Source organism: Mastomys coucha, unplaced genomic scaffold (assembly GCF_008632895.1).
Source record: "Mastomys coucha isolate ucsf_1 unplaced genomic scaffold, UCSF_Mcou_1 pScaffold22, whole genome shotgun sequence".
Lineage (NCBI taxonomy): Eukaryota > Metazoa > Chordata > Mammalia > Rodentia > Muridae > Mastomys > Mastomys coucha.
In genome coordinates, this window is record NW_022196905.1 from 82448275 (window position 1) to 82460247 (window position 11973).

Consider the following 11973-nt stretch of genomic DNA (forward strand, 5'->3'; position numbering starts at 1 on the left):
AAATCATAAGTTAGACTGTCAGGCTGTGGCAAGTCGCTTTGTATGCTGGTCTAGCTGTCAGCCTATCATACATTACTTTAATGGCTGTGTCTTACTGTCTAGCTATGACCCATGACTATATAAGTAAACCTTACATAAATCCTTCTACCTTTGCCTCCTAAGTCCAGGGGTTACAAGCATAAGCCAATAACAGGCACAAAGCCCATCTGTTTTAAATACTGAGTGTTCTACAGAACCTATCACATAATAAAGTAAAAATAAATGTGTGCAAATTAATTTTTTCTAAATCTCATTATGAAAAGGTAATAGCACTCAATGTTCTTGTAATTTTATATTGATTTTCCAGGTCATACAAATTATTTCAAAATATCTGTTCTACTGATACCAAATGAGAGGAATGTGTTTATAGGCAGAGTTTTCCACTAGAAAAAAAAATTGTAACTTAACTTGGTTTGGTCATGTTCTGAGTATATTAAGAATGAAACCCAATGCCTAAAATATGCTATTCAATCAGGTTTACTAATAAGTTTACCTCTTGCCTACCTGTTTTAAGTTATGAATAACCCATAAAAGTATGCCTTATTGTTTTTAAATCAAGGAAGTTAATTTAATTTTTTTGATTCAAAACTAAAATATCTGTCAATATGTGAAAGAAGTATTTAAAGCTAATTCATGATTAGGATTTATAAAAAGGTTTAACCACAAAATTTTCTGCCATTACATTTCTATCTGGAATTGATATTTCAAGCTAAATCATGATTAGGTATTTTAAAAGTGTATAAGGGCAAAATCTGCTTTTTTTTATTTAAGATTTATTTATTATTATAAATGAGTACACAGAATAGAATATCAGATTTCATTATGGGTGACTGTGAGCCACCATGTGGTTGCTGGGATTTGAACTCAGGACCTTCGGAAGAGCAGTCAGTGCTCTTAACCGCTGAGCCATCTCACCAGCCCCACAAAATTTCTAATATTACATTTCTATGTGGAATTGACAGGAATCTTCTGTGGAGGTTTGAATAGCAAGGGCCCCATAGGGTCATACACCGAATGCTTGGACATAAAGGAGTGGTGCTCCTTGAGATAGATTAATTAGGTGATGTGGCCTTTGCTGGATGAAGTGTATCGCTCAGGGTAGGCTCTGAAGTTTCAGAAGCCCACACCAAACCCAACGTCTGTCTTCCCGCTGCCTGGACTGGAGCTGCAGAAATGAACTCCCACATCTTCGAATGCTGCTGTGTTCTCTGCTATGACCATAATGGACTAAATTTCTAAAAGTGGTAAGGTAGCCCACAGTTAAATGTTTTCTTTTTTAAGAGTTGTTGCAGTCTCTTCACAGCATTGGTACACCAAGACAAAAAGTTTTTAGTTTTTGGTTTTGCTGGTTTTCTTACGGGCACTGTCTCCATGGGTGGACTGCAGCCCTATACGAAGACCAAGTTGATCTACAAGTCTGAGATTTGCCTGCATCTACTTAGAGAATACTAATATTAAAGACACAAGCCATCACACACTCCTAATGTTTCTTCACCTCCACCTTTTTCATACACTTGTGCCATTTTGCTGTATTTCCTACTCTTTAACCATTGTTTTGATTTGTATTACTATGTGCTGTGTGTGACCAAATATATGAGCATGTGCGACAACAAGCATATGGAGGTCAAAAGAAAACTTCAAAATAACCCCCCAATCCCCCACTGGGAGACCTGCGCCATCAGGCTGATCAGTAAGCCCTTTTCAGGGTGAACAGGAAACAGCACAGATGACAGGATAGTTTCTAGATATAAAACTGGAAAAGCTGTGAATCCAAAAAGATAGTATAGTTGGCTTATCTAGCCTGTATCCCCTTTTCTTAGAAAATTGTATTAACTGTATTCCTGCTAATATACAATAATTTTAACAAATCAAACAGCTAAATATTTTCCTATATGGAAAACAAATATGAATACGTATTTGCTAAAGGGAAAAGTTACCTCCTGCCTGCCCCCAGAACAAGCCAAGGACAGTGGTGTGTCCTTGGTTCTTTCTGACTGGGCTTCAATGTCTGCACCATTGTCCAGCAATATCTCTACAACACCAACATGACCAGCTGTAGCAGCCAAGATGAGTGGAGTAAAACCTGGGGGGGGGGAAAACAATCTTTTTACTATATGTTAAGCAAAGAAATAGTAACAACTCTTTTCTAATACACCTAAGCACCAATACTTGGCTATAAGCTGTTGATAAATACATATTTTCTATAAACATTCCATAAAGTAAAACCGACAAAAATAAGAGCTACCTTTCTTGTCTCGGTGTTCAATACTTGCTCCTCTCTCTAGTAGTGTTTGTACCAGTTCCTCATGGCCACCAGCACAGGCAAGTGTTAGTGCAGTATCATGATTACTCTCAGTCTGTTTAGAAAAAAAAAAATAAGCCATCAGTTTAGTTTATCTGAATAACCTTCCAGTGTTAATGATAAAGACAGAGATACATATGCACCACTCTGCTATGTCAGGACATCAAAATCTGTGGCCCATACTAGCCTGGAATGTACCATCGTCGCACCTCAGGCCTCCTCGAGTACTAGGATTTATAAATGCCTACCATCAAGCTAGGACACATACATAAAGTATTTGGATGGAATGTGGCTTACTACCAACTCTTTTACCAATAAGTAGCGAAACTATGGTTTGTTTTTCTTTTTTGGAGGGTGATGGTTTTGAAACATCAAAGCTCAGATCTGCCTTAGTTGAGGGTGACCTTGACCTTTTTTTCATTGCCATCAGCCCTGGAGTGCTGAAGTTACGTGCCTTTTCCATATGCTAGCTTCAGTGACTTTTCTAGCACAAATGCTACTAAAACTTTATATTTTACTATTTTTAAATAACATTGTTTAGATTTTTGAGATGGAACGTCACTGTACACCAGCCTGGCTTTGAAGTTTTATCAGTCATTCCTTCAGCCTCTGCCTCTTTACTGTTAGGATTTATAGACATGTGTCACCATACCTGGCCTAAAATTTACATTTATATATGCTATATCTTTATCTATATATGTGTTATATGTAAATATATATACAGATAGATAAATAGACGTGTTCACTCACACACCTTCACATACAAACAAACTAGTTGAGATATGGGTAGATAGGCAGTACAGAACAGTGATTCCGAAGGAAAAATATGTAGAAATGCAAATGTAGGAATGGCAGGTGGCTAGAGCCTAGCTGAGAAGAGAGTCTAAAGAGGAAAGGACTACAGAGAGAGTGCTCTGAAGATCAGTAGAGAATTCCTTTGATGTCTTCAGGTGATTTTCACTAGCCTGTGTATATGAGGAAGTCATCAGAGGGAAAGAAAAACCAGCAGAAAAGATCAGGTATAACATTGAGAGTGGGGAAAAAAGGGTTAGAAATAGAGGCCTACTAGTTAGAGCAAAAAAAATTACAACATACAAGATGTACAATCTTTTATACAGAGACCAAGTTAGTTGTTTTGACATCCCCCCCCCCGAAAAAACCCCAAGCTAAAAGCCTTAAAATTTAAAGAATGTAGCAAGTGTGGTTTCACATGCCTTTAATTAATCTCAGTGCTTAGGAGGCAGAGGCAGACTAGTCAGTCTATAAAGCCAGTTTCACAAAGAAACTCTGCCTAGAGAATGAAAAAACAACTGTTTTCAAGTAACCTAATTGTAAATAAAGGCCCTAAATTCTTTAAGAAATAAAACATGTGAAACACACTGTATTTTGAAAAATGAAGGCTGTAATCATGCATTAACTTCTGGAGTAAAGTGAGACTAACATGGCCAGTGGAGTAGTAACAGATTCACAAGCCTTTTGTTTCTGTTAGAGACAGGATCTTACTCACTTATGAATACTGGGAATACAGATGAATGCCACCGTACTTGGCTTCTGAGATAGGGTCTCACTATATAGCTCTGGCTGGCCTGGAATACTCTATGTGACCCAGGTTGGCCTCAAACTTAGAAAGCTGCCTGCCTCAATTTGCAAAGTATTTTTAACTTAATCAGTCTGACTAAAACATTGGAAAATATTTTAGGTTGTCTGGAAAAATGAAGATGTGAATGTACTTTTTCACTACATAGTTGGATTTCAATGTAAATAAAGGTATTTCCAAAGGAAATCCATGTGTAAAAGGGAGAAGTCTGACAGGCTGACAAACTGGGTAGGAGGAGCCTCTGTACTGGGGTCTTTTAATACGGAAATCATTCTCAGGTAATAAACTGACTACATGCTTTGCAATCCTTTAATTAAGTCATGTGTGTATGGCTTTTCGACAGGGTCTCTCTATGTAGTCCTCTCTTGGAACTCACTATGTAGACTGGGCTGGTCTTGAACTTACAGAGATCTGCCTGCCTCTGTCTCCCAAGGTATTATGGTGGGTTTTCTTTGGGGGACTAGTCTCACTCTGAAGACTTGGCTGACTCCTTATATAGATCACAGAAATCCACTTGCTTTCTGAGTACTGAGATTAAAGCTGTATGTCATCATGCACATAGTGAAATTTGTCTCACTACGTAGCTGAAGCTGGCCTGGGAACTCACAATCGCACGTGAACGCAGTAAGATTAGAATGACAGTCACATGCAACTATGTTTACATTCTATTACCATATTGTTTTAATCCATTCACAGACAATTAAAAGTAACTGTCTTTATTTTGTTTGTTTTTGAGAGGCTCTCACTATATAGTCCAGGGTAGCCTTGAATTCAGAGAACTACCTTGTCTGCCTCTTAAACTCTGAGATTAAAGACTTGGTGCCCATGAAACTCTTAAAAAGCTAAGGAACTTATGCTATGTTTTCATTCTCTTTTTTCGTTCAGGAAATATCAATGGAATATTCAATGAATGACAATAGCTGTAAAAAAGTCGCATATCCAAAGACTTACTAATACAAATTTATATAAAATATTTGTTCTTCTATACTAATATTTACATAATAAAAGAAGCCATACCCTCCCAATAACTGTAAATGTCAAATTTGATTACAAAAAAACTAAAAACAAGACAAAAAGTGTAACTGATCAAGAGTCAAGAAATGAGAAAAAGCCTACTAGTCAGTGATGGAGAGGGAGCCGCAATAGATGCTCTGCAGAAGAGCTGGCAGAGACAAAGCCACTGACTGCAGAGATCAGGGATGGCCACAAAGGAGAGATGCACCAACTACAACAATGGAGAAGGACATGAAACTTCAATGAGTGACAGTTCTGTGTTTCAGTATATGCTCTTCATTTCACATTTTATATAAAAAAAAAGGAAAAGAAAAGAAACTGTGATGGCCACATTAAACTGTAACTACTAAAGATGGGCTTTTAAAGACCAAGGACACTCTATATAGCAAACTGTATCACAAAGACAATCTAAAAGTATTTTGAGACTGTTAAAAATACCTGTACTATCCTACCCGCACTCTCTGTTAATTATATGCAATCTACAGATAGGTTAGGTTATGAGGTGTAAAAATTCTTTTGGCAACTAAAGAGCAATTTGCAATAGTAATGTCCCACTTAAATGCACAAAAATATATAAAATTTGAAAAAGACAATCATGAAAAAATTTAGGTCACCAATAAAACATATTGCCCTTATTATAAAACATATATTAAAATAATATTAATTTTGAGCATCATTTTCCCCAAGTTCTCTGTTCCATGTTAGGTTGATAAAGTAAATAGTAGATTCCACAGAATATTGTCAATGACTGTACAGAGTAATTTAAGTAAAAGCTATTTTTAAAAACCACTTTGAACTATTTATTTTAAGAAATCAAAAAAATATTTAAAGCTGAGTAAGGAGAGTTGTCAAATTTTTTAGGGAATTTGAGTTACAAGAAGGAGGGCCACTCCGTTTTATTTTTTTCATTAATAACTTAAAGGAACTAATACTTGAAGATAAGACAAGAACTTTAAAGTTCTGAAACATTGTTTCTATCCCACAAACAACTGCACAATTTCAAATTGGTATCACCTTGCTTTTATATATAAAATCCATTAATAAAACTGGAATTTAACAACGATTTACAGTGCACAGAAAGAAAGTACCTGAGAGGCAAAGAAAGCACAGAAACGATCCTTTACAGATTTAACATCACATACTGGATAAACAGTTACTGTATTACTTCAAGGACCTAAGGCAAAAATCTCAAACATGAGGAAAAAAAAAAAAAAGGAAAAGAAAGAAAGAAAACCAGCAATGTTAGCAGCTCTCAGATTTGAGATGGGTATTGGGTGGTGAATGTTTGAGTTGGAGGCTGGCCTGGTCTATATAGTGAGTTCTAGGACAGCCAATGATACACAGTGAGAAACTCTCAAAAACAATTAATAAAACAGACAAGCACCTTTATAAATTATTTACATGACTAGGTGATACAACCATACACATGACTTAATTCAAAGAAGTACAAAACATGAGAGTATTGTAGGAAAATGAAACCTTTAATAAGCTAAGTATTATACAGATTGAAAAAAAAATCTAGTGTAGGAAACAAACTTATTATTCCTAAACTAATTTTTAAATACCCGCAAAAAACCTTCACAATTTCAAATATTTCATCTTCTGATATAGGTAAATTATGTATGTGGAAATTGAACTAAACTAACATTTTAAGGTATCAAATAGATGAGAAAAATTGGCAAACTTAAACTTAATTTTAATGAACTGCTTTTCTAAGCACAATTCAGGGACAGAATGCATGTCCTTTTTCTTTGAGACTGTATCATTATGAATGCAGGCTGCCCTCAGGGCCTCCCTGTCTTATGTGCTGAAGAGGCTAGGAAAGAAAGGGCATGAGTTTTCCCAGAACCCGAGTTAGAGGCAGGTGTGGACTGGCACATGGGTGATAGGTACTCTGCAAGAACAGCAAGTGCTCTTAAACCCAGAGTCTCTCAACTAATACAAGCTACAATTTTAAATCACACTGCTTCTTTGTTTTGAGACAGAGTCTTATTAATACATGCCAGGCTAGTTAACCTCCAACTCCCAATCCCCCTGCCTCAGAATTCCCAGAACACAGAAGAAGGCCTTAATGCACAGTAAATGTCCCCCCTGCCTCCTCAGGTATTTTTAATCACTACAGTGAAACTCCTCTCTAGATTATAAAATTGAGAGTAATAGAAAAAAAAGCATCTAAATAATATGTAGGCAACTGAAGTAAAAGGCAATGTCACATACTTTTCAGTTGTATTTTACTTCTTTAGGAGTTGGGGGAGGAACACTGAGTCCATAATATGCCGAATTCTAGACTGACCCACAACTTGAGATAATCCTTAACCTTCAAAGTCTAAAAATTACAAGCATGAGCTATTATACACAAGTGTAATTCATATTCAGCTATAATTTAAGTCGATGTTAGACTTGATGTTAAGCAAGTTAAACTTAACAGTTTATGTAACCCAGGCTAGCCTCAAACATGCTCTGTACTAATAGATGACACTGAACTTTGGATTTTCCTGACTTGACCTGAGTGCTGGAATTTGAGGTATATATCATCATAACAGGTTTAATATGGTACTATGGTGTGAAACCAAGGATTCTCTGCATGCTAGGCAGTACTCTACCAACTGAGCCATATACTTAGTCCACATCTACACCTTTGGAGAGATATTAATGGATGGAAATAATGGATACATTTTTTTAAAATGAATTCTCATATTACTTACTTAATTCTCATATTACTTCTAACTTGAGAAAAGTCCATAGCAGTTTAAGAATAAAGTTCAGACATGTGATAGCGAAGAGGCTAACACAAGTGTTCAAAGACCATGAGCAAAACAACTAGTCTTTTCTTATACCTCCATGACTACAAGAGTCAATCAGATTTCATATAAACAAGAAACAATCAATTCAGGAGCACTGAAGTTTAATCTCCTAATTTTATTTATAACTTCATAAAACCTTTTGTCCAGTTTGTGCTAGTTCAGGAACTCTACCTCTGAATACTTCTGAATAGCATTAATTAAAAGAAAAAGGGACATTTTCTCCCATTTGAGAGTGTTCAATCTCTCATAGTAGCTCTTCGATCTGGTAGTACTCAGTATTCATTTGTGTATTCTAGCAAAGTTGAACTGTTAACATCAGAGTTGATGGGATTTTTATTGTAGTATTAAGTATTTTTAGAGATTATATTTGTTTTAAAAAAATAATTTAACACTTTTATTGACACAGAAGCAAAAATTTTAAATAAATTTCAATAACTAAATCAGAAAGAAGTGTGATAATTATCATTTTATCTGTTATGTTTCTTTTTCAATGTGCAAAAATTTTTCTATATATAGACAAGCACAAATAGCAAACTTAAATAATGTTAGGCAAAAATGCAACAAGTTTTTAAAGCCTTAATGTAGAAACCAGACAGGGATTTACAAAACAATTTATTTATCTATTTATTTATTCATTTATTTGTTTCAGACTCATGTATTCTATGTGTGCCACATGACTGCCTGGTGCCCTCAGAGGCCTGAAGAGGGTACTGGATCACCAGGAACTTGAGTTAAGGATGGCTGTAAACCACCATATAGATGCTGGAAAACAAAAGGTGGGACCCCTGTAAGAGCAACAGGTAACCCTAACTGCTGAGCTCCAGTTCCCAAACATGGACATCTTAAGGATCCATAGTCAGATCATTTTTTGATTGTTTTCAGCTTTTGAGATAGGGTTTTTCTGTTTTAGCCTTGGCTGTCCTAGAACTCACACTGTAGACCTAGCTGTCATTGGACTCAGGTATCTTTGAGTTCTTAGACTAAAGGTGTGTGCTACTACCCACCACTGCCTGGTAGCAGTCAGTCAAGTCTTTATATATAAACAAAAGTACATTTTAATTTGTGTAAATTCTCATGTATAATTTACATTGTATAATTTACATGGCTGTTGGTTAAGCAGTATGAGTAAAATAATTTCATCATTAATAACTTAATATTCAGTAAAATCACAGTTGTGCTTGGCCACAGTTTTGGGCCCATTTTATTTGAAAATGTTTGGAAAACAAGAACTTAACTTTGCATTAAGGGCCCCCACACAGTTTCTTAGTTCCGTAATAATCAGTACACACTTCTGGTCAAATGCAATAGTCTCAAGATCAAAAGGACAAGGGAAATAATGCATATCCAATGCCAAGTTTTACTGAATTCTACTATTTGATCAATAATAAATATAAATGCACATGGTTACTGTAGTTTCTAAAGAGACTAAGCAGCATGAATGGTAGCTTACTGAGCGCAATGGTGCATACTTATAGTTCTCCCTAACCAGAAGACACATCCAGATGGTCGTGAACTCAGGAAAGCTAGGTCAAGCTAGGTCAAGCCTTACAGCTAACTAACATACTGCTTCCCCTCCCTTTGCCAAAAGACCACCCAAAATGCTTCCCCTCCTTTCCAGATAGGAAAGTAAGTGGCCTGGTCTGAGGATTAGATGATTTCTTTATCCTCCAGCAACACTGTAGCCTAGAGAGAGGTTCAGTGAGTCAGTGCACTTGTTGCTCTTGCAGAGAACCTAGTTCATTTCCCAGTACCCACACGTCAGCACATGGCTGTCTGTTTCAGGAAATTCTGAAACAGAATTCTTCTGGCTTCCATAGAGACCAAGCATGCTTGTGGAACAGAGAAAAACATGTTGTTCAAATATCCACACATAAAACAAAATAAACAAAAAATCAAAACAGGTGTGAGCCTAGTATAAGTACACACCGTTAATCCTAGCACTTAGGAGGAAAAGACAGACAGTTCTGAGTTTCAGGCTAGCCTGGTCTATAGAGTAAGACCCGTCTAAGAATAAACAAACAAACCTACACATAGAAAAGAACTCTCATAGTTCTGAAATACATAGTTTTAATGGTATATACACACATTCCTTGAAATTCAAATTTATAAAAAGCTGGTTTAAGTCTTAACAGCATATACCTCTTCATCCTAGATAGTTATCACAATAATACAAACAGCAAACATTTTCTTATTATCACTTTACCTTTTTTTAAATGATTTTTTTTGCCTGCATACATATCTATGTGAGGTTAACAGATCCCCTGATACTGGAGTTATAGACAGTTATGAGCTGCCATGTAGGTGCTGGAAATTGAACTGGGTCATCTGGAAGAGCAGTCAATGCTTTTAACCAGTGAGCCATCTTTCCAGCCCCATAACTTTACCTTTTTTAACAGTCTACCCTAACACACTTCTTAACCTTTTCATCTTTTCTTTCTAAATTTTAATTTAATTTTACTTCATTGATTTGTCATGAGACAAAGGTCTTCTGTAGTCCAGGACATCCTCAGAATTACTGTGTAGCTGAAAAGGAGCTCTTTGTTCTTCCTGCCTCTCTCTCTCAAGCACTGAGATTATAGGCTTGTGGCACCATGTCTGCCATCTTTTGGCCCTTATCAAGATAAAAACAAGCTAAATCTACCAAATCCATCTTGCCCTGAGACATCATGTTCAACTTACAAATATATAATAGTAATGTTTGTATGCACGTATATATGTATTCTTCCTATCTTCCTATCTACCTATCTATCTATCTATCTCTTTGTGTGTGTGCATGTGTGAGAACTCATGGCATACTACAAATATGGATCACAAGGTGAGTGGTAGGTGGGTTTATTCTCCTACAATGTGGATTACAGTAACCAAACCGAGGATGTTAGGCTTGATGGAAAGCACCTTTAGCCACTAAGAAGTCTTGCCAGAGAGTCAACTAGTCTTATTTACTGAGACAGGGTCCTACTATGTAGCCCTAACTGGCCTCAAACTCATCTAGAAATCTACCTGCCTCCATCTCCTTAAGGCTGGGAAGCAACTAATTTTTTTTTAAAGATGTATTTATTTATTATATGTAAGTACACTGTAGCTGTCGAGACACACCAGAAGAGGGCGTCAGATCTCTTTTTGGATGGTTGTGAGCCACCATGTGGTTGCTGGGATTTGAAATCAGGACCTTTGGAAGAGCAGTCAGTGCTCTTAGCTGCTGAGCCATCTCACCAGCCCCCGCAACTAATTTTTTTATGCAACTGCTTATTTAATAGAGCTCACCCTTTCTAAACTGTAGCAGTATCTTTTTTCACATCATATATATTCTTTCAGATAATCCAAAGAAATAGTGTTTCTATCCTCTCTACAGAATCTGCTATCAGTTAAAATTGCATAAACTCACTACATATTTCCTCATATACAATATGTAATTCCATCATAATTTTTAAATGCAATATAAAGCCAGGTGTGGTGGCTCATGCCTAATCCTAGCACTCAGGAGGCTTAAAGAAGATTGGTGGGAGACCAGCCTACGCTATACAGACACCCTGTCTTAGGGGAAAAAAGTTACTAAAACTATATAACGAATAGAAACAAAGTTGAAGTTACAGAATCACCTTTGGTTGAGGATAGAGACTCCTCTGCTGATATAGTCTCAGTCCCAGCATTTCTTTTTATAAACAATCCATTACCTATTTAAGAAGGTATACACCAATACTAACATTTGTCCTACTAAGCAGGGTGTGATGCAACCCAGACTACCTTCAACCATTACATAACTAAGAATGACCCTGAACTCTTGATCCTCTCTACCCAACTTCCCAAAGGCTGGAATCACAGTTCTGGTTTCATTTTATCTTACACGAGTTACTTCTTTTATATTCTACTCTTTAAAAACTAAATTAAAGTTTTACCTCCACTTGGGAAGCAGAGGCAGGCCAATTTCTGAATTCAAGGCCAACCAGGTCTACAGAGTGAGTTCCAAGACAGCCAAGGCTATACAGAGAAACCCTGTCTCGAAAAACAAAAAACAAAAACCAAACAAACAAAAATTTAGCTCAGCTAGACCTGGCATTGACTACAAACATCCAGGCTGGTCTTGAACTCATGTAATACTGATTTATTCTTCTAAATGCTAAAATTAGGTGTGAGGCACCATGCCTGGCTTGATAGTTTTTTGTTTTTTGTTTTTTATTTTTAAAATGGGTTTTAATTTCTTTTTTTTTTTTTTTTTT

At 36.4% G+C, this 11973-nt stretch overlaps 1 protein-coding gene across 7 annotated transcripts in view; it reads right to left on the reverse strand.

The window, feature by feature from the left end:
* Positions 1-11973, reverse strand: part of Ankrd17 (ankyrin repeat domain 17) — a 138847-nt gene that overhangs the window by 40227 nt on the left and 86647 nt on the right. For all 7 annotated transcript variants that reach the window (XM_031390963.1, XM_031390962.1, XM_031390959.1 and 4 more), the window contains 2 exons: positions 2285-2396; positions 1977-2122 (listed from right to left, as the gene is read on the reverse strand). In XM_031390963.1, the coding sequence (XP_031246823.1) occupies positions 1977-2122; positions 2285-2396 (258 nt within the window). The remainder of the gene's footprint in view (positions 1-1976; positions 2123-2284; positions 2397-11973) is intronic.